The sequence below is a fragment of the Oryx dammah genome, unplaced genomic scaffold (assembly GCF_014754425.2).
Source record: "Oryx dammah isolate SB20612 unplaced genomic scaffold, SCBI_Odam_1.1 HiC_scaffold_15, whole genome shotgun sequence".
NCBI classification, from domain to species: Eukaryota; Metazoa; Chordata; class Mammalia; order Artiodactyla; family Bovidae; genus Oryx; species Oryx dammah.
In genome coordinates, this window is record NW_024070199.1 from 28,043,792 (window position 1) to 28,066,327 (window position 22,536).

The 22,536-nt window shown below is 51.7% G+C and overlaps 2 protein-coding genes across 2 annotated transcripts in view; one reads left to right on the forward strand and one right to left on the reverse strand.

The window, feature by feature from the left end:
- The first annotated feature begins 4,780 nt into the window (after positions 1-4,780).
- Positions 4,781-15,851, forward strand: VSIG10L2 (V-set and immunoglobulin domain containing 10 like 2). The gene is made up of 11 exons (XM_040256573.1): positions 4,781-4,868; positions 6,423-6,770; positions 7,013-7,288; positions 9,301-9,576; positions 10,127-10,375; positions 11,114-11,374; positions 12,944-13,234; positions 13,868-14,164; positions 14,831-14,953; positions 15,440-15,616; positions 15,754-15,851. The coding sequence occupies exons 1-11, from the start codon at positions 4,781-4,783 to the stop codon at positions 15,849-15,851; spliced, it is 2,484 nt and encodes an 827-aa protein (XP_040112507.1).
- Positions 15,852-17,944: 2,093 nt separating this feature from the next.
- CDON (cell adhesion associated, oncogene regulated) overlaps positions 17,945-22,536 on the reverse strand; it is a 99,523-nt gene continuing 94,931 nt past the window's right edge. Inside the window, exons 20-21 of the mRNA XM_040255830.1 lie at positions 21,920-22,194; positions 17,945-21,173 (exon numbers count right to left, since the gene is read on the reverse strand). Of these exons, the coding sequence (XP_040111764.1) occupies positions 21,010-21,173; positions 21,920-22,194 (439 nt within the window). The 3' untranslated portion in view covers positions 17,945-21,009. The remainder of the gene's footprint in view (positions 21,174-21,919; positions 22,195-22,536) is intronic.

Genomic DNA, 22,536 nt, shown 5'->3' on the forward strand with positions numbered 1-22,536 from the left:
ACTCTCACTCCACAAACTTACATGTGCAAGAGGGTCTGTTCCTTTATTTCACTAAAATCAGATAAAGTGGATTCCATACTGGAGTCCTTGCCCCTCCCAGGGGTTTCCTAAGTTATCAAAAGCAGATACGCTTGGAGCCTCAGGTTCCTTGGGGCTGCTGCTGACCTTGTAGCCTGAGCCTCTGGGGGCCTCTCCACTTCTCCACCCCCAGCAGTCATGGCCCTGACCTTGGTCCTTTTCCAGGGACCCAGGGACCTGTGACCTCTCCTCAACTCAGGAAAATCTCTCCCTCTCCACTCTACCTCCAAATGCTTTCTCCTTTCTCCTACTCATCACTTCCACTGAGAATCCCTAACATGACTTTCCAATGAATTTGGGCTTCACAAAAATAGGGAAATGCTAACTTTGGTGTCGGGCTTCCTTGGTAAAGAATCTGCCTGCCGATGCAGGAGATGCAGGTTCTATCCCTGGGTTGGGAAGATCCCTTGAAGCAGAAAATGGCAACTCACTCTTGGGCAATCCCATGGACAGAGGAGCCTGGTGGGTTACAGTCCATGGGGTTACAGAAAGTTGGATTCGACTTAGTGACTAAACAACAACTTTGGTATTAAGCAGGTTTTGCATCTGCCCTGTAAAAAACCCTGAAGCAATGTGGAACTAAAGACTTGGCTGAAGATGCTTCATTGATTTTATTTTCACATAGGTTTTTTTTTTTTTTTTTTCCCCTCTCAATAGTGCGTTCATGCTCAGTTGTTAAGTCTTGTCCGACTCTTTGCAACCCCAAGGACTGTAGCCCTCCAGGCTCCCTTGTCCATGGGATTTTCCAGGTAAGAACACTGGAGAGGGTTACCGTTTCCTTCTCCAGGATTCTTAATAGTAGTTGTATTTAACACTTAATTTTTTATTGGGGTATAATTGCAATGTTGGGTTAGTGTCTTCTGTAAAAAAAGTGAGTCAGCTGTATGTATACATATATCTGGGGCTTCCTTGGTGGCTCAGTGGTCAAGAACCTGCAATGCAGGAGACGCCGGAGACATGGGTTCGATCCCTGGGTCAGCAAGGTCCCCTGGAGGAGGGCATGCAACCCACCCAGTATTTTTACCTGGAGAATCCCGTGGATAGAGGAGCCTGGAGGGCTATAGTCCCTAGGGTCGCAAAGAGTCGGACACAACTGAAGCAACTTAGCACTCACACATGCATATAACACCTTCTTCTTGAGCCTCCATCCCATCCCTCATCCAACCCCTCTAGGTTCACGAAGGTATTTTAGAGATACCATTACATCTCATCCCTGAATGTCTTAGTATTCACTAAAAGATGAACAGAAACATTGTCTTATATAAACACACAACTATTATCACACATAACAAAACCAACAGTTTTTCTAAGAGCAGCCTCCTTTTCTGGGGGAAAAACTGAGGCTTGGAGTAAGTGACTTGCTTGCTCTCGCCCGGCTAGTGGATGATGGAGCCACGATCTGAACGCTGATCTGACTTCAAAGTCTGCCCTGGTCGCACACCCCCGTCTGTACAGTGGTTGTTATGCTTTTTACAGTCCTCTCTTCCTTCACTACCCTCTTACAACAACCCCAAGAAGCAGCTGGTGGGCATGACAACCACACTGTTAATCCATCAGGAAACGGAGGCCAGGAGAAACGGGCTGTCCTGCGCAGAGCAGCCCAGGAAGGGACCACTGCGAGTGGTTGAGCAGAAGGAAGGAGGGCTTGTTCCCAGGCAGAGCCGGCAGAGACCCCAGGCCCCGAGGAGCCACTACCTTCAGGCTCACACCTTGGCCTCTGCCTCCCCTCCCTTCCTCCCTAGCTCTGTGGTTCTCCCTCTCTTCACCCCTCCACCTAGGCCTTGTTCATTTCCTCTCTGGCCCCCAAGGAGCAGTTTACAAAGTGACTAAGCGGTGACCCCTGCTGGACCCTCTGTCCCTCTGTCCCGCCACCCCCCCACCAGCCCCTCCTCTCAGCCATGAACTCAGCGGGAGCCGTGTGGACCGCAAAGCCTCTGGCCCATTTCCTCTCCAGCCCTCGGCTCATCTCCTGCGGGGGTCCCCAGGGCCTACAGTTGGCCTCCAACAAAGCCCACATGGACACACATGGAAAAGCCATTTATTTCTAGGAGCATCTGCTTTCTCTGCTCCAGCCCAGCTGTCCCCATCCTTCCAGACTCTGCTCCTTCCGAGCGAGGCCTGGGGCTCCAGCATCAGATTCAAGATGGTCATGACAGGCTGGCGAGCTGGCTTAAAACCACAGCACAGAATGAGGGGCTTACAGGTTGGCTCAGAGAAGCAGAGATGTGAGGGAAAGACGGGAAGAGACTGGCATGAGAGTCCCTTGGCCCCAAAGGTAAACAAGTGTCACAGTCTGGCGTGAGGCTACCCACAGCAATGCAGAGGTTCCTGGAAAGTGAGGCAGTGGCCAGAAACCTGGATAGTGGCTACAGCCACACCGCTCCCCCGTCCAGAGCTTGGGGAGTGCCATGGAGCTGCTGTGTCCTCTCAGCATGCTGAGTTCCATCCAGCCTTGCTCATGAGCCTGGGTGTGGGCCCCGCAAAGCAGTGGAATCAACACACCCTGGTACATGGTGGCCAGGAAGTCAATGTTTACTAGATGGATAAACAGTGGCAGATTTTATTTTCTTGGGCTCCAGAATCACTGCTGATGGTGACTTGTAGCCATCAAATTAAAAGATGCTTGCTCCTTGAAAAAAAAAGCTTTGATAAACCTAGACAGTGTATTAAAAAGCAGAGACATCATTTTGTGTGTGTGTGGTGTGTGTGGTGTGTGTGTGTGTCTGGTGTCTGGTGTGTGTGTGTGGTGTGTGTGTGTGGTATGTGGTGTGTGTGTGTGTGGTGTGTGTGTGTGGTGTGTGTGTGGTGTGTATTTGTGTGTGTGTGTGTCTGGTGTCTGGTGTGTGTGTGTGTGTGGTGTGTGTGTGTGTGTGTGTGTGGGTGTGTGTGGTGTGTGGTGTGTGTGTGTGTGTGTGGTATGTGTGTGTGGTGTGTGTGTGGTGTGTAGTTGTGTGTGTGTGTGTCTGGTGTCTGGTGTGTGTGTGTGTGTGTCTGGTGTCTAGTGTGTGTGTGTGTGGGGTGTGTGTGTGTGTGTGTGTGTGTGTGGAGGGGTGGTTTGGGGAAGATGCAAGTGCATTGTGTATACTGGACAGTTCATTTCTGTTAGTTTTACATCAGCTCCACCTCAGATCCTCAGGCATTAGATCCCGGAGGTTGGGGACACCTACTTTAAGGGTTTCTGATTCACCCTGTCTGGATCCTCACGTTTTCTCTGGATACAGGGGGTGCCAGCCACCTGGGGTGGATGGCAAGCCCAGATCCCTATTCTCTGCTCCCCAAAGAATGGCTAATGGATGTTCTAATGCTCCCCTAGTTAGGATGGGGGCATCAGAATGGAAGGGCCATAGAGCCAACAGGGAGGGCAAACAGGGGCCGGTACCCTATTTGCCCCACCTATCCCCACTACATGGGACCCCAATCCCCAGGAACCATTTGCCATTCTACTCAAAGCTGAGTTAGGAATGAATGGAGGCTAAAGACCCTGTGGAAGACAGGGAAGAAACTTGGCTATGGGTTGAGTGAAGGACAGGGGTCTTTCCACTGTCCTACGGCCACTGAGAGGCCGAGAGTACCACAGCCAACATCTCTGGGCCCAGCGATGCCCTGCCTGGCATCAGCTCTGACAGCCCCTGTCCCGGCTGAGCCCCAAGAAACCTAACACGCGACATCAAAGCTCATCTCACTGGGGTCCAGGAATCTCACCCTCCCCCCAGCCCTGCCATCAGATAATGGAAAACTCTGACCTTACGTCAGGTTGTCATAAGAGACAGCTACAGCAGCAGGACATGCTGAGGACAAGAGAGGGGAGAGAGAGCACTGGGATTCAGAGAGGCCAGCCCAGCAAGCCGGTGTCCATTCCATCTCCAGGGCCCTGACTGCAGGCCAGATCTAGCCAGGAGCTTGAATGTTGGTGCACCGACTATGTGCACCATTCACACGTGTGTGTGTTGTGTGTGTGTGTGTGTAAATTGTATCAAGCATATATACAAAATGAATATACAGCTTGATGAACTGTAACTCCTACTCGAGTCAAAAAATAGGACATTACAAGCACCCAAGAAGCCCCCCAGATGCTAGTGTAAGTTTTTCGTTTATAGTCCCAATAATCTTTACAAGAAAGGAGGTGTTATCCCCGTTCATCTGCAAAGAAACTATCACTCAGAGAGGCTCACAAATGTACTAAAATTTTTCGGTTCATCAATCAAACCTGAACTCTGGAGTGTGTTTGACTCCAGGGCCCCTGCCAACACTCCACCAGCGTCTCCCTCAAAAACGTGAGGAAAACACGAGAACGCATAGACGATGTGAACCTCCTGATCCCCGTGGTCTGGAGGGCTGCACGTGGGGGTCCTGCACCGGATGGGTGGTTGGACCTGGCGAAGTTGGGGCCTTTGCCACGTCCATGCTCACACTCTCTGATTTCATATTACTGAAATCAAGTTTCAGGGAGTGCAGGTCCTCCCCCGGCCTGGTCTCGTCCTCCCCAACTCTGCATTACGGATGGAGTGAATCATCTGGTAAATAATTCACCTGTAATCAGGATGGTGAGGGTAATGGGAGATCCGGGGTGGATGTGTCAGGAGGGCCCCCGGTTGGCAACCTGAGCCAGACTGCCCCCCAACCTTCCAGGGCTGGGCTTTGCTCTGGAGAGAGGGAGCCTGAGAGGCGGGCAGGAACCTCGGCAGGGTGGCCACGCAGGGAGATGGGGCCATGGTGGGTCAGGGATCTGCTCAGCCCGCTCGGCCTCCTGCTGCTGGCACCCCTCTGCCTTCTGCATCCAGGGGCCTCGGGTGAGTGATGCTCTGTCCGCCCTCCACAGGAGCCCACCCCTACTCACATCCCATTATTTCTTCCCCTTTCTTCCTCCGGATCCTCTTTTTGCCCTTGTGTAGCCGTTCAGTGAAGTCCATTAACTTCATCCACCTGCCGGACATCAGCCAGTGTACGCTGAGTGACCTCTCGTGCCAGGTCGGGGAGGCAGGGCCGGAGCACCGAGAGTGCTCTGCTCTTCTGAACTTTGAGAAGTCATAACAGCTTGTGCTGAGGGCCACTGTCGGGGTGTAAGCTTAGTGTGACACGGTCAGACCTGGGCTTCAGGAGGTTCCCTCCAAAGCTGACAGCTTTCAGGGAGCTGGAGGCAGTGGGGAGATCTTTGCAATAGTCCAGGTGGGAGATGCTCATAGCATCCAAAGTAAGGTCCACGGGGTTGGAAAGAACCAGTTTCTGGATTAAATGCTTTTCTCCTTGACCAGCTGAACATCAGAATCTTGACTCTGATCCCGTCCCTCCAGCTCCTCGCCCGTCTCCTCCTCTTCTGTCTCCGGGGAAGCTGACAGCAGTGGGGAGAATCTGAGGTCAGGGATTAGGCAGGGCTCCAACCCCAGGTCTTCCATGAACCGTGTGGTTTTAGATGAAGTGATTTCATGTTTCCGAGTCTGGGGAGGGTATGCCGTGGTTGTTATGGTGAAGATCAGTAGCTGATCAGCAGGGGAAGAGTTCAGGGCAGGCACGGTATGGGGGGCACTCAGTCAGCAGAAGCTTGTGTGAGGGAGCCCTGGGGATCAGTCGTCCTCCGAGGCATTTATCTTTCCTAAGTTTGCTGAGGCTCCCTGCAGCATGCTGACCACAAGCGACAGAAGAACAGGGTGCCCAGGCAGGCGTGAGGTTGCCTGCTGGATCTGCCTTCCCCACCACTGCTGTCTGCTGCCTGGTGGACCGGAAGCTCCATGAGGGCAGAGATGGAGGGCTCATTTGTCACGGTAGCCCATGCCTGGCCCCATGCAGGTGCTCCAGATTAACAGCTGATGAATGACGGGTGCTGGGTGGGCTGACGGCAGGCTGGGATCATCTTACCTTTGCTGCAGTGAGTCTGGAATCCCCTGGAGTCCTTATGCAGATATCTCCAGAGCCTGAGTTACCAGTGGTCACATACACCTCCTGAGCCTCGGGGGTCGTTGTCTGGCTGGTCATCAGATTGACTTCTGGATGGTTGTTAATATACAGATTCCTGGGCACTGACACCCCTCTCCCCACTCGGGGATTCTGACTCAGTCTTCTGAGATGAGGCCCAGGAATCTACATTTTTATCAAGCTTTCCGAAAGGCTTAATGGGAACCTCTGCTCCCTAACCCCACCCACTCATACAGCACAGCCCGACAGGAAGCGCTGTGGCCCCTCAGAAACCGTCTCTTGTCCACCAAGTCCAGAAGGGCTTATGCTGCCCTATCAAACCCTGCCCGGCCGGCCCGCCCTGCAGACCACCGATAACAGAGATTGTGGGCGAGGCCCGGGAGCAGAAGACCTCAGACCGGCCCGGACACTCTGCGTTGCCTCTCTGTCTCCAGGGCAGCCCCATCCGACCCGAGGAGCCCCCAGGGAGACCTCCTCCATCCGGGGAGTGCGAGGCGGCTCAGTGGAGCTGGCCTGTGGCGCCCAGTCTGCCCCCCTGGTGGTCTTCTGGAGCTTCACTCCCCTGGGCTCGCTGATTCCCCAGCCCGTGGCCGTCGCCAGCGGAGGGGAGTTCAAGGTGGAGGCCAGCGCCTCAGCTCTGGGGGCCGTGAGTCTGCGAAACAGCAGCCTGGTGCTGTGGGAGCTGCAGGAGGGGGCCCGCGGCCACTTCCTGTGCCAGGCCCTGCATTTGGCCAGCGGCCAGCTCCACGCCACCTCCTCTTCCCTCGCTCTGGCCGTGCTGGGTGAGGGGCCTGGCCGGGCACCCCGGCGGGCTTGAGCTGCTGTGCGTGCTGCTTGCAGTCTATCTGCATGTGCTGCCCGTCGTGTTCTGCGGGGCTCGGGTTCTATGGGGCCCTCCTCCTGGGAGCAGGGACACCTGGGATCATGGGAAGGGACGCTCAGGGGCCTGCCAGCAAGTGCTGGGCTACTGGGCATGGCCTGGGTCTGCGATAACAAACACAGGGCCTCTCCTTCCTCTGGCTAGTGCCCGTATCGAAGCCTCAGGTGCGGCTGAGTGACCCGTCCCCAGTGGAGGGGGCCTCCTTGGTGGCTACATGTATAGTGCGGGAGGGCACGGAGCCCGTGACCTTTGCCTGGCAGCATCAGGCACCCCGAGGCCCTGCAGAGGCTCTCATGGGGGTCACAAAGCGTCTGATCCAGCTGGACCCCGTCAACCGGACACACCTGGGCTGGTACACATGCACTGCCCACAACGCTGTCAACCAGCTGAGCAGTGACGGAGCCTTCCTGGACGTCATCTGTGAGTCACAATGGCTGAGGGGAAGGGGTCAGGGCTGGCACCCACCTTCCCACCTGGGCTTGGCCTCCTGACACATCTCGGGACCCCCAGGAGTACCCTAGCCCTCCAAGAGGCTCCAGTTGGCGGGAGTCAAGGCATTGTACCCACTGGTGTCAAAGATGGCTCTAGGACAAGGCATTTTCACCTTTTCAAGATCAAGGCCCCTGTCCCCAGGAAAATGTGCATACATTCATAGTTTACCCTAATTTCAGGGGTGGCTCAGAAATTCTGCTTTTGACCAACTGAACCCTGAAGAAACAGGGAGGGCGTTTCAGTGAAAAGAGAGGGTGGCAATTTGATCCTAAGTCTGAGGCTGAGAGGTTGCAATTAGAAATCAGAAACTTGTCTTGAAAGCACCAATAGCAAACAAAGGATTAGAAAGATCTCCAAAACAAGTGAGGAAAGAAGCAGCAATCTGTACAAAAGTGGACCAAAGACAAAAACAGTTATTTCAGTAAAGAGAACACATGTAGCGAATTAACTTCTAAAAATTTTTTTCAAAAGATTTTTTTAAATTTAAAAATGAAATCAGTGGTTTGTGTGAAAGATGAAGACTAGGGTAGTTTAGCACTATACTGTCCAATATGGTAGCCACTGTGTGACTTTGGTCTCTTGGGATGTGGCTGAAACTGAGATGTGCTCTGAGTGTAAAACGCACACTAGACTTTGAAAATTTAATCTAAAAACAAGTATGTATATCTGTGCATTTATATGGGCTTCCCCAGTGGCTCCGACAGTAAAAAATCTGCCTGCAATGCAGGAGACCTGGGTTTGATCCCTGGGTCAGGAAGATCCCCAGGAGAAGGGAATGGCAACCCACTCCAGTGTTCTTGCCTGAGAAATCCCATGGAGAGAGGAGCCTAGCGGGCTACAATCCATAGGGTTGCAAAGAGTCAGACATGACTGAGTGATGAACCCACACACACATCCATATATATACTTATATATACCTATATCTATATATTCATCAATACTTTTTAAAAATGATTTTTGACTAATTGTACATTATTTATTGATTTATTTTTAAAAAATTTTGGCCATGCCACATGACATGCAGGATCTTAGTTCCCCAACTGGGGATCAAACCCATGTCCCCTGCAGTGAACACACACAGTCTTAACCACTGGGCAGCCAGGGAAGTCCGAATACTTTTTATGTTGATTGTGCATTGAAACTATATTCTGCATGGACGTGGTTCAACAAAATCTTATTAAAATTGGTGTGTTTTTTTCACTTGGTTGGGTTTGGTTATTTTTCCTTTCTAAGATTTGGAAAATTTAACACATGTGTGGCTCACATATACCTATTGGACAGTGCTGGTCTAGCATTTAAGGAGCTAGGACTCTGCCTAAGGATGTCCACTAATGATGGTGGCCTGTGGAAATCATCAGCAGAGGAGCATGGGGGAGAGAGGTGAGAAGTTCTTGGGAAAGAATTAGGAGCAGAATGAAATAGGCAGAGAATTCAGTCCTTTCTGGGAATCAGGGAGAGAAAAGACCCAGGAAACAGGGGCAGTGAGGAGGGCTGGCTGCTAGGGTTATGCTCAGGGCATTTTCTCACCCTGTTTTCATCCCTTTCCAGTCTAAAAAGATCAACTGCCCCAGTTCCAAGAAACCCCTCAGTCTCAGGCAGATTGGAAGGACTGGGCACTCTGCCTCTTTCCTGCCCAGCTGGGTCTTGCCCATCCCCCCACCCCAATTCAACCAGCAGTCCCTCAGGGAAGCCACACAACAGTCACAGCTGCCTTCCTGAGCTCCCCCAGCCCAGGGTGCTCACCTGCACCAACGCTGGTCACCTACACTGGACTGTGCCAAAGGCCCCTGCTCCTTGAGTTCCTGGGGGCCTAGCACAGTAGTTGGCACAGCTGGTACATCGTAGATACCCACTGGGTAGGCAGTGAACTCAGTGATGACTATACGAGTGACGGAAGGAATGAAGGCTGGGAGGTATGACAAGCCTTCCTTGCCTTCCAGATGGTCCAGACAATCCTGTGATCACCGTGGAGCCACTGGGGTTCACTGAGGAGGGGTTTGGGGCCAGTGAGAGGGAAGAGGTGACCCTGAGCTGCCTGGCTGCATCCAACCCCCCCAGCCTCTACGTGTGGCTTCATGACCACACTCAGGTGCATGCTGGGCCCACCTACGTCATCGCCAGTGCCGGCCGTGCCCACACAGGCCTGTACACCTGCCTGGCCCGCAACAGCCGCCTGGACACCCACACGCAGACCAGCGTCCAGCTCACCATCTACTGTGAGTGTGTGGGGAGGGGCCCCTTGCAACAGGAGCCCCCCGGACCTCTGCTCGGGCACAGTCCAGGGGCTCTGGTATGGATGTGGATTGGGAGGGAACACTTGGGAAACCAGATGGAGTTGTTAGGTGGTCAGAGTGGGTCTATAAAAGCCCTCCAAAGTGGGAAGGGGAGGGAAGATGGGATGACCCTATGTAGACTCCTCCCCAGGGAACTGTTCTTTCACCCTGGGAACTGAACTGAGGCACAGAGAAGGGTAAAGAGAGTGGGGTAAAGCAGAGAAAGGGAGACTTCCCAGGTGGGGGACTAGGGGGGCTCTGGGATTCCTCACGGACTCTGAATACCCACCCCTCTCCCAGCCTCTGCCCTTGGCCTGAGAACTATGCCTTTCCCTTATCAGCCCCTCAGATAGATCACTCTTTCCCAGCTCACCAACTTCTCCCTACTTCCTCCACCCTCAGGCCTCCAGGCTCCCAGGTCGGTGGGGGGTGGTGGGGGTGGTGGGCTGTGGCGCACTGCTCCAGCCCTGCCCTCACACGCTTCTCCACCCAGATCCCCCCAAGGGGCGGCCCTCCTGCGCTGTTCTCCCTGCCCCTGGGGCACTGACTTTGGTCTGCACCTGGCCTGGGGGGCTTCCAGCTGCCCAGCTGCAGTGGGCTGGGCCCCAGGGAGCTGGCCCCACTGCACTCAGCAATGTCACCTGGAGTTACGCAGCCTCCCAGCTTGCCAACAGCAGCGCCTTCACCTGCACCAGCAGGCACCCAGCTCTGGCTCTGCCCATGCTCTGTAGGATCACGCTGTGTGAGTGGATGTGGTAGATGGCAGGGCATGCCTGTGCAGGCAGAGGAGTGGGCAGGGGGCCAGGGCCCAGACCACTGGGGCCATGGGGTCGGAGAAGGGGCTGCAGACCACGGTCTCCCAGACCTGCCGCTTAATGGGGAGGTGGCAGCACGGCTCACTCCCCACCTCCAGCTTTTCTCTCCTCTCCAGCCCCAGTTTCCTCCCACACGGTGGCTTAAGTCTGGCTTAGAGCCCCGGGACACCCTCGTTACCATCTCCCAGCCCCCAGGGAGGACCTTATTTTTACTGGTCTATTCTTGCACGCTTGCATTATCCACAGGGTCTTAAAGAGTTGGACACAACTTAGTGACTGAACAGCGAACAATTATTGCATGTTGGCCTTGAGACTTGCCTTTAGTTTTCTTTCTACTTTGGAAACTCCTACCCACCTACCAAGGCCAAGTTCATATGTCATCCTGTCTTCAGTCCTCCTCCCTGAAGGCCCAGAGACTTTGTCTTTCTACCTATGCTCTAGCACACATCCTATTATATTGCACTCTGTTCCCACTATTTCCCAGGCACATGGTCAGCCCTCAATAAACGTCAAATGAGTGAATGAATGAGTGAGTGAGTGAGTGAGTGACTGTGTACACAGAGGCATGAGTGAGTGAAGCAATTAATGAAGAGTGAAGGGATGGGTAGGCCTGCCAGCCCTTTCTCCTCCTATAGCGCCGTGCTGAGCCATGATTCCCTACCCAGGGGAACCGCTCCGGAGCCCCACTTGCTGGACCGTGGGCACAGTCAGAGACCAGTTCATCATGCTGAGCTGTGAGTGGCCCGGAGGCGAGCCCCCTGCTGTGCTGAGCTGGCTTGATGAGCAGGAGCAGCCTCTGGGCAGCAGCAGCTCCTCCCCAGCCATCTACCTCCTGCAGGCCCAGGAAGACCTGGCTGGCAGAGAGTTTACCTGCCGGGGCACTCACCCACTCAGGGCCCCTGACCCCCTCTGCCGGCTCCGGCTAGGTGAGTCAGAGCTAGAGGCTTGCTTCTGGGGCGGGATGGGAGGAGCGGCTCTCTGGAATCAGGGTGAGGGGCTCTGGGGGCTGGCGGCTGAGGAAAAATGCAAAGTGAGTCAAGACCCTGTGTCACCTTCCCTCCCAGGGACTCAGGTTTTTTGATGCATAAAATCGGGGCTTGGTCTAGGTCTGTATTGTGCAATAAAAATATAATGTGAGCCATAGATAGAATTTAACATTTTCTAGTAGCCACGTTTTAAAAAAGTAAAAAAGAAACAGTGAAACATTTTATTTAGCTTGATATACCCAACACACTGGGCTTCCCTGGTGGCTCAGACGGTAAAGAATCTGCCTGCATTGTGGGAGACCTGGGTTTGATGCCTGGGTCAGGAAGATCACCTCGAGAAGGGAATGGCAACCCACTCCAGTATTCTTGCCTGGAGAATTCCATGGACAGAGGAGCCTGGCAGGCTACAGTCCATCGGGTCACAAAGAGTTGGCATGACTGAGTGATTAACACAACACACTGATATACTAATTCCAACATGCAATAATAAAATTATCAGTGATATTTACATTCTTTTTTCTTTTCATACTGCCTTCAAAATCTCATGCGTGTGTTTCTAGTGGCAGAACATCTCAGTGTGGACTGGCTGCATTTCAATTGCTAAATTGTCACATGTGGCCGGGGAGTGAGGGAGGGAGACTGTTATTGGACAGCAAGGTCTAGACTTGGAGAGATTCTGTCGCCCTCATTTTCATCAATTTGCACGAGGTGCCAAACTGTCTTCTTGATCTGCATGAACGAATCAGGCACCAGAAGTCCTCTTCTGCTTCTCCCACTCCCTCTGTTTTTGGTCTGATTTCTTTCTCTGTCTTCATCTGGCCATGCCAGTCCTGCTTATCGCCAACTCATGAACAAAGAATTAAACATTGAAGTAAAAATTTGAGAAAAGCGAACGGCATAGCCGTCACCTAGAACGGTTCTCACAAAATGCTTCACGTCTTGGTCTGCAAAGGCCGAGTGACTAGCATGGTTTTCAGGGAGGTGAACCACTCAACATATTTCTTTTCCCTTATTATTCAGCCTCAGGACTGGGAATTCCATCATAGGAGATTCATGAACACCTGAAACCCTGGGTCTTTAGGAGTTAGTCCATAAAAACAGCACCTGCTGTGGGCCCGGCCCTGTGCCCTGGGTGGAGGCGTTGTGGGCCTTTGGGGGGTGGGGATAGGAGGCCCTGGGCCAGGTGTTGGGAGGAGGTAGTTAATGCAGAGGTAAGTAGGGTGGGGGCCCACCTGTAGGAGCTGCTCTGGGGTCAGGAGGGAGCGAAGCATCATGAAATACAACTACTGTCTGTAAAACTTGGAGCAGGTGGTGCTGGGAATGCGGCATAGAATGAGAGCCTGAAAGAGGGGGCAGACCCGGCCAAGGCAGGCTTCACTCTCAACTCTACAGCCCTCCCATCTCGTTTCTCCCCTCCCCACTCCCTGCACCACTGGTCAGCACCTCCCCTCTGAGCATCCCCACCAGCACAGGGGGCACCTTCTCAACTTATCCTCTCTGTCCCTGCAGAAGCCCCTCAACTGGCAGTGGCTGAGCCCCAGGTGTCAGTGCTGGAGGGGGAAGAGGCCTGGCTGGGATGTGCCCTCCTGGGGGGCTTGCCACCCGCCCAGCTCCTCTGGCTGGGACCTCAGCGACGGCAGGTGGAGCCAGGCACTTTGGGATTCACGCTGCACTCTGAGGGGACCCAACTGAGCCTGAGTGTACAAGGTGCTGACCCAGCCCGCCATGGGGGCACCTACCAGTGCATAGCCCAAAATGCCTTGGGCAACAGCAGTCGGAGCGTCCTGCTGGAGGTCCTGAGTGAGTGAGGGGTGGTGTGCACGTGTGTGTGCACGCAGGGGGAATGGGGAGCCTCCAGCCATTGCTCTTTAGGTGGACAGGCACATGGATTCCCTGTTTCAAACCTTGGGTGCGTTATCTTTCTCAGGCACAGATGGACCCTCAAAAAACACAAATCCCATATGAACGTGAATCGGATACCCTCGAGTTCAGGCAAACAGAACTCCATGTAGTCAGAATAACCTCCTATTCCTCCATTTATAAGGGGCTTCCCTGGTGGCTCAGATGGTAAAGAATCTGCCTGCAAAGCAGGAGACCCGGGTTTGATCCCTGGGTTGGGAAGATTCCCTTGGAGAAGGGAATGGCAACCCACTCCAGTATTCTTGCCTGGAGAATCCCATGGACAGACCATGGAGCCACAGAGTCAGAAACAACTGAGCGATTAACACACACCTCCATTCACAGAGGAGGAAACTGAGGCCAGTGTGTAAGTCTAGGGTAACACAGACCAAAACTACACAGAAGTGGTCGAGGTTACACCCCCATCTCTGCATCCCCACACCACCAGCTGTATCTCAACAAAACCCTAAGAAGCCCTCGAGCACACACAGGCATGCACACCCACGCCTGTGTGTGTCCCTGCCTTCACCCCAGGATACCCAGCTCCCCCCAACGTCACCATCAGCCGCCTGACCTACGGGAGACGCCGGAGCGAGGTGCAGCTGCAATGGGCTGTCCGAGGCCCCGGCAATCTCACGGGCTTCCTGGTGCAGCGAAGGGCCAGCGTCCCAGGCCTCGGGGTAGGGGCTTGGGAGACCGTGGCTGGTGACATCGAGCCGGAGAGCAGGGGCCGGCGGCTGGGGGGCTTGGACCCGGGGGTCCTCTATGCCTTCCGAGTCCTGGCTCTGAATCATCGCACGGCTGGCCATCCCTCTGAGGTGAAGACACCAGGTGCCTGGGCTTGCGCCGTGGAGAGACTTGCTTTTCTCCACTGAACCCAACCCGGGTCATTTTCTTCTCTGCAGGGCATGCATTCCTTTGTTCCTTGCTCCTGAGCCCCTCCACCCCCAGTCTCTGTCCTCTCCTCTGCCCTCCCCTTCTCAAGTAACCCCACTGCTGTCTTTCTGTCCCTCCCAGAGTCTCTGGAGGCCTGGGCCTAGCGGCGGGAACCATAGTCCAGCTCAGATCAGAAGAAATAGTGAATGGGGGGTGTAGTTGCCGGTAGTTGAATTAGGGTGAGGGCCCAGCTCTGCGCCTCAGTCTCACCTCCTGGGGCACAGGTGGGCTCTTGGCTTCCTGCTGTTCATTCTCCACCCTGGGTATTCCTTCCCTCCCGCACCAGGCTGCCGAGATAACCAGACTACTGCCTGCTCTGCCAGATAGAGGGGCCTTGGCTGGGGACTCAACACCCCAGGAGCCCAGGCAGGCTGAGCACCCTCTCCCGGGGAGAGACCTGGTATCCCGATTCTCTAGGTCGAGGCCTGCTCTTGATCCCAATCCCCAGCCCCCGGGTGGAGGGGCAACCGGAGGAGCAGGGCACGGCCTGCATGATGCCCCAGGGCCACTGTTGCCGAGTTCAGCAGTGGCTTTAAACCTGCCCTGTACACCCTCTCCCAGCGGACCCTCCCTTCAGCGCCTATGCAGCAGTGCTGGGTGCGGCAGGCGCAGGAATGGTGGTGGCGACAGTGGCCTCCCTGCTGGTGTTCCAGTATGCTGCCCGGCACCCGGACACCTTCCCCTGTGAGTGCGAAGCTCAAGGACTGGGCTGTGGACCCCAAAAAGCAGCCCCGTATTAGACAGGCTTCCCTGGTGGCTCAGATGGTAAAGAACCCACTTGCCAGTGCAGGAGATGCTAGAAACTTGGGTTTGATCCCTGGGTGGGGAAGATCCGCTGGAGGAGGAAATGGCAACCCACTCCAGTATTCTTGCCTGGAGAATCCCATGGACAGAGGAGCCTGGTGGGCTATGGTCCACAGGGTTGCAAAGAGTTGGACACAACTGAGCAACTTAGCACACAATTCGTAGACTCCCCTGGGCAAAGAATCTAGGCTCTTCCTTAGTTGTGACCTCTTCCCAAAGCTAGAAGTCCATCAGGGCTCCAACCCTGCACCTTGGGCCTCTAAGGCCACCCCCTTCCAGGTTCCTGACCCTGGGGAGAGGAGGGTTATTCTCCCGGGACCTAGGCTGGTTGCTCAAGAAATATACCTTGTCCTTTTCTTCCTTCAGGCCTTGGGCGCTTGCTCGTTTCCAGGTGGGTGTGGAAGCCCAATCATTCTGGAGGTCAGGATTTTCTTCTAACTGGACAGGAAGGCTGGGAAAGTATAACTTTACTCTCCTACTTCACCCTCAGGGAGCAAAGTCACCGATATCAGGGCTCAAGGGGTGGCCCCGAGACAACGCCAGGTAAGCCCAATTTTGCCCCCAAACTCGGGAGCATAGGCATGAGTCACCCATGAAGCTCAGGCTCCCTTGTCCTCTGGGAACAACCTGGGACGCCCCCAGGCCTCTCTCTTTCCTTTGCTTGTGTCCGTTCTCTGTAGGCACCGAACCATCCCCCACCACCCCAGGTTCAGATCCTGCACAAGAATCCACGGAGCCCCCAGTAAACGTCACCATCACAGTGACGGCCACACCATGAGGCCCCAAGGGGAAGGTGCCAACAGGCTTAGGGGAGACGGTGGGGGGGTGGGACACTCCCTCGTCACGTTGAATCTTAAAGACAAGGTAGCGAAGACCCTAACTACCCCTTCCCGCTGGATAAGCAGCTTTTTACAGCCAGCGGAAGGCTCAGCTGCAGGGCCTCTAATGACTTGGTTATGAAACCAGTCCTGGCCCAGCTCATGGCAGACGGATGTGGAAAAACCAGGAAGACACATGACTGCGGAGAAGATCGCTGGCTGTCCTAGGGCAAGTGAGAACCAGGGTGCTGGGAACGGTGTCTGGAGCCATATGACCTAGCTTCCTGCCTCCAGCCTGAGTTCGCGCACTGAATAATCTCTCAATAAATCACACGTGATGCTCTCACTGGTGGAGGGTTATTCCACTTGCAGCTCCCACGGGGAGAAGCTGACCAGCTTCAGTCAGGACCCAGGTTTCCCTACTGGGAGGAAGCTAGGAGATGGGAAATGAGATAGGCAGGTGTGTGTGTGTGCCCTTCATGCAACTGTAGCAAGAAATGTGCTCTTCTCCCATCTAAGTACTAACCAGGCCTGACCCTGCTTAGCCTCCGAGAGCAAATAAAATCCGGCGCCTTCAGGATTGTAGGGCCGTAGAGATGTGATCTTCTGGCTCTTTCCCAATCTCCAGCTCCTTCCCCGTCAAACACAAGCTGCACCAGGGCTGGTAGCAGAGCCAGGTGCCCAGAGCGCTTGTCTCCCTTTCACCTCTCGTGCAGGCACAGCACAGAGCCTGCCTGCTCAAAGGGCTCACAGTTGCCGGACTCGAGAGTCTGTGCCAACAAGACGGGACAGGGGTTCCTGCCACCAGGCTGGGGGAGCTGGCTGCCACGGGCCCAGGGCTGGCCAAAGTCACACTCTGTCAGCCGCCGGCATGACTCACTGGCTCCGAGCGTGTGTGTCTGACATCTGGGTGAAACACAAATGCGTGCTTGTTCCACTGCCTGCACTAGTCGGCAGGCCTGCCTCCGCAGGGGACGCAGAAGAGAACAAACAGCCAGACGGCCAAGGGATGGTCCTGCCAGGAATCGGGAAAGTGGCACCTGAGAGGAGACGGACGCTGACAGGAATGGCGCTCTCCTAAGTTTCTCACGGACTCAGTCTCTCTCCACGAGAAGAGGGCTTCGGGTTCCCTCAGAGCTCTCAGGGCTGGGGCTGAGGTTCAAGGAGGGCCCATTTCCATCTGGGGAACGCTGCGCGACAGGGACCACCCCAGGCAAAGGTCCCTGGTGGCTTTCTGGGCGAAGCAGCCCAGACACTGGGTTTTTTTGTTTGTTTGTTTTGGGCTGTGCTGGATCTTGTTCTCTAGTTGCTAAGTTGTGTCCGACTCTTTGCGATCCCATAGACTGTAGCCCCCCAGGCTCCTCTGTCCGTGGGATTTCCCAAGCAAAAATACTGGAGTGGGTTGCCATTTCCTTCTCCAGGGGATCTTCCTGACCCAGGGATCGAACCTGTGTCTCCTGCATTGCAGGCAGGTTCTTTACTCTCTGAGCCACCAGAAAACCCACTTGGGAAGTGCCAGACCTTAGTTGTGGCCCGCAGGATCTAGTTCCCTGACCAGGGATTGAACCTGGACCCCCGGAGCGTGGAGTCTTAACCACTGGACACCAGGGAAGTCCCCCCAGACACTTTTTTTTCAGGGCAGTAAAGCTAAGCTGCTTTTTAAGACTAAATTTCTGGGGTTCACATGGACATAGCTCTAGGTTAATGGTAAAAATAGACAAGGTCTGAGAAGGGATCCCTCTTTCCCACTCTCCTCTGCCCCCAGTTCCTTCCGAAGAAATGCTAAGCCTCCTAAGGGTATGTATCTGCTTTGACAGAGCTCCTTGCTGCAGATATTTTCCCAGCCACTCGTAATGTATTTGTCCCGGATCCTTTTCCTTCAGGGCCTGGATCTCTGTAGTCAGATCAGAAGGGATTAATTCACTTGACTCTAAGTTGCGCAGAAGAGGTTTTTAAGGAAGGACAGGTCCAAAACGTTTCAAAGACATGCACCCCTCTCCACCACAAGCTATAAGCATCTTCACACAAACAGGGAGCATCAGAGACCTGCCTCTTCACGAGCTACTCTACATGAAAGCAGCATTCTCTTTTAATAGAAAATCATATAGACCAAATAAAACCTGTCAAAGCTACATCATTTAAAATATATACAATTTAAAATATAATATTACAACTTTAAAGAAAATAAAACATACTTTTCCATATGATACAAAAACATGCATCTGAAAATCACTGATTTAAGAGAGAGCAACACAGGTGAAATTCAGTTAGAAGGCTGACTTCTTGGCAGTCCTGTAGCTGGAATGAGACTTGCGTCATGATCAGCTTAGTAATCTGTATCCGTCTTTGCAGACTCATTTGACAAAAACAAAACTCAGAAAGAAATGCCTTTTGTTTTTAAAGACCACTTCAAAAGGTTTAAAACATTGCCATTTCACTTACATTCTGTACAGCGCCCATCATCAGAGGATCAGTGCATAACCAAAAGAAGGGGGAAAAAAAAAGGAGCTGGAGAAATGATATAGCAGAAGGGGCAGTTTGATGCTAAAACAAAGACTCACAGAGTTCTAAGAGAAGAAGGGATGTGAAGAGGTCTGATGGATTACAGGATCACTATCACGCTGAGAGAAGGTCAAATTTCTGGGGAAGGGGTGGCAGCAAGGGGGGTCACGGGGAGAAAGGAGGGCTCCAGGGAGACCAGGTAATAAGCTCAGAGCTCTGCCCACGGGGCACAGGGATAGCCTCTCTAGTCGTGGAGCTAGAGCATCGGAGGAATTCTGTGGTGGGGAGGACCGAGGGCTTACAGAACGGGTTCCATCAGCAGAGTGAACCGCAATGGTTTTGGAAAGCAGTCTGGAAAAACAGGAGCTCAGATTCCTGCTCCAGATAAGTTCAGATTCAGGCTCTGTGGCTCACGCGTGTGATCTGGGGCCTTTATCACCTACTTAGTAGATGTGTCTTAACAGGAAGATTTGAGATAGTAGTAGCAAGCACCAGCAGTCTGGTACATAATAGTAACTCCACAAATGTTAGAGTCGTTGCCCATGCTGTCCTGTCTTCTGACTTCCTGGCAAACACATTAGGTAGGATTGTTTTGGGTAAATGTGCAGAGCATAAAAGTTCAGAACAACTCATAGTTAGAGAGCAGTCACAACTCCTAAACATGAAGGCAATTATATATATATATATATATATATTTATATTTCTCAATATATAAAAGCATTTTTTATAAATAAAATACAGTTAAAGGGATAACACTTAAAACAGCGTTACTAATATAAATAAAGCAGTCCACAACGAGATCGCCCTACAGTTAAAGTCATTTTTCTCTTCCTAGTGGACAAATCCCATATTCAAACTCAATCTTTAAAAGCAGTTTATGACCTAAGGCTCACGCTAATACACCTCTGTTTCCTGAATCAAAATGACTACTTACAAACACTTACTCCCCAGTTCTCTAAAACTCCCTTTGTGAGCACAGCACTATAACCTGACTGGCAGACACAGGGTATGTTTTCATATTCCGTGTGCTAGGACTTTGTCCTTTGCTGGCCACAGAAGAAAAGGATACAGCTAACTCCCTCCAAAGCTAACTACATCTAGGCAACAATGAAGAATAAATCCAGTACACTATAGGTGTGGATGTCTGAACTGGAGAATTTGGCTCTGGAGCATCCGTGATACCTGACGATGAAATTGTATCCACTACATTCTACTCCAGGTAATCCTTGCATAGTGACCAGCTCCCATGGCACATTCCACTAGCAGATCTATTTCTAAAATATACAGACATATGTAAGGGAATATGGATGCATTTACATAGAAAGTCGATTAATACAGTATTCTTCTCTATTTCACTGCAATTGTTGGGAAACTGTAAAAATATTTTCACTTATGCTAGAATCGCTTGACTCTCCATAAAGAGAATGGTTGTTGTTTTTTTTTTCCCCCAAAGGGATGCACAATCCAAAAAAGAGCAGTGATCCATAAAGCTTGAGTCAAGCTATCAAATACACTCAGAGTGCTGTGTTTTGTTTCAGACGTGGAGAAGAAAAGCCTTTCAACGGCAGCTGCAAACGTCCTTGTCATTCAGAGGCAGCAATAACTGTGATTTACGAGCTCTGCCAATCAAAGCTATAGGTGCCTGTTACAATGACGACATTCAGGAAAAACGTCAGGAAACTTCAAACCTCCAGATTCTTTTCTGACACTCACATCTTTCAGGTATTGCCCAAGCTGGAACTTAGAAAATACAGATTTTTCGGGGGTGTTGCACCACAATACTTCCTATACTAACGGGAGAGCTTCTGCCAAGATGATCCACCTGGAACCTTCGCTTTCTTCTTAAAATATGGATCTTTCTCTTCTAGTCACCATTTGAAAGTCTTATTTTTCTCTTGGAAACAGTCAAAAGAGCCCCATGGTAAGCAGGTTATAAATAAGTGTGATTTAAATGACACCGGATGTGAAGGGATTCCTCTCTGGTCCTGGCTCCCTTTCTGCCTTCTGCAACCCCAACCAGACTGGCTTAACCTCCATTATGTCCACAACACTGTGATTACTGCCTAGAAAACTGGACGTAACCTGTGCCCACATGCAGACAGCCTACAGGTCAACCATCACTGCCGTGGAAGGCACTCATCAAATTCACAAGACATCTGTTATAAACACCAGGTGTGAAATCAACTGTGGTTGATTTCAAATGTTCTCAGACAGTCTAACAATGCAATAGTGAAAGACAAGCTTTCCATCTGAAAACTCCCAAATGGCCTGTGCAATTCCCTCTTAGCTGAATCAGCCAACAGGTAGGATCCTTGCAGGAGGGGCTCTTACTGTCGCTGAAGCTCTTGGACAACATGGTCTCAGGTGATTGAAACTGTGCCAAACGAGGTTGTTTACTGACAAGGGGGAGGAAGGAAGAGGGAGGGACACTTTTAAGGCATAAATAACATAAAAGGGCACACATTTTAAGATACATTCATATGACATCACTACAACAAAAAATAAATAACAATCTTTCTCTGAACTGAGTTAATGTCCTTCACACAGTCCGCTCCCAGGGCTGTTTCGTGCAGTTGCTGGCTTGCAGTGGGAACATGATGTGGCACGGCCACATCCTCAGGTTTCCCGGGGTTGCTGAAGGATCCCGGGAGGACTGTCTACAGGAGTGCCGGGAGGAGACCACGGTGTCTTTTCAGTACAGTCCTTTGCGACAGGTGGAAAAATAAGAGGATTCCAACTTAAAATGTTGTTCTCAGCTTCTGAAGGCACACAGCTGTCTCCTGAAAAACAAAGGTTTGGAAGCCTTATGAAATGAGAAAGGCTGATTTTTATCAAAGCAGTCTAAAAATACTACCTTCAGCAATAAAGAAAGAACCATAAGGAAAATTAGAGCCCAGTTATGTTTATGTTTGAATCTGAAGGAGGCAGAGGTTTAAAGTAAAGTTGAGCTCTCATGGACAGTTACACGATTCATCTAAGGGTTACAGCAAACTCCTTAAAAGCCCCCAAATAACCATGTTCAAGAACCACTACAACTCCAGAATCAACTCAGATGAGAAAAGAAGCCTAGGATTACAAAACGCATCCTTCCAGCAAGTCTACTGTCCGGGTACAAACTGAATCAAACTATTTGGATTTATTTTCCAGAATGGAATAGAATGAACAATCAGAGATGAAGGATGTGTATCACAGAATTTCAGGGGCTTCCCTGGCAATCCAGTGATTAAGATTCCCTGTATTGGGAGTACAGGTTCGATTCCTGGCTGGGGAACTAAGATCCTACATGCCATGCAGTGCGGCCAAAAAATTAAAAAATGCCAACAAAAGAACATCCCCAAACACCCAAGAATTTCAAAGAATCCTTTAGGGTCAACTTTTATTGACATATCCAATACCCCTACCCAATAATCTAAGAAATATGAGTTGATCACAGAGAGAACGTTCTGAAAGCATCATCTCTCCTGATATAGTTCTTAGTTAACTGAAGACTATTTAGAAACTTGAGATTTATAATGTCTTGCTGTACCTCTGTGGCACTCTGGTGTATCTTCCACACAATCGGAATTGGCCCCATCTCTACTGTCTTGACAGCAAATCGGCTGAGCAGGCGTTGGTGTCTCATCCTCTTTGATGCCCTCCTCAGGTGGCTGAACGCAGTCAGGGACCGTGGAAGCCAGACACACAGGCATCTTCATGTGAGTGAAGGGTTTCATTTCCAAACCATCTTGAGGATAAGGTGCTATCACTGGGACCACAGGAAGGGGGCTGCTGCTGAAAGTGCTGCTGGTTTTGGTGAAACACCTACACAGAGTAAACCAAACGAGACAGACTTGTGTCTAGAGGGATCAAGAATTAAAATTCACTTATTTTGAAATATTATTTGGTATTTTGTATCCACAGATTCTTAAGCAAGACTGGTGCCTAAAAATAACTAAATGATTCACTATGACTGAATTAGCAAGATCTCAAAAATTAGAGTTGAAGTGAAATACAAAGGAGAATGCATCAAAATGCAAACCAATGAATAATGGAACGGTACACAATGACTCATCACATGCATCCTTTGCCTCAGTCCACTGTTAGAAGTTGTCTTTCATAATAAACTAGCTCCTGAATACAGCACACAGAAGGAAAAGGCCATTC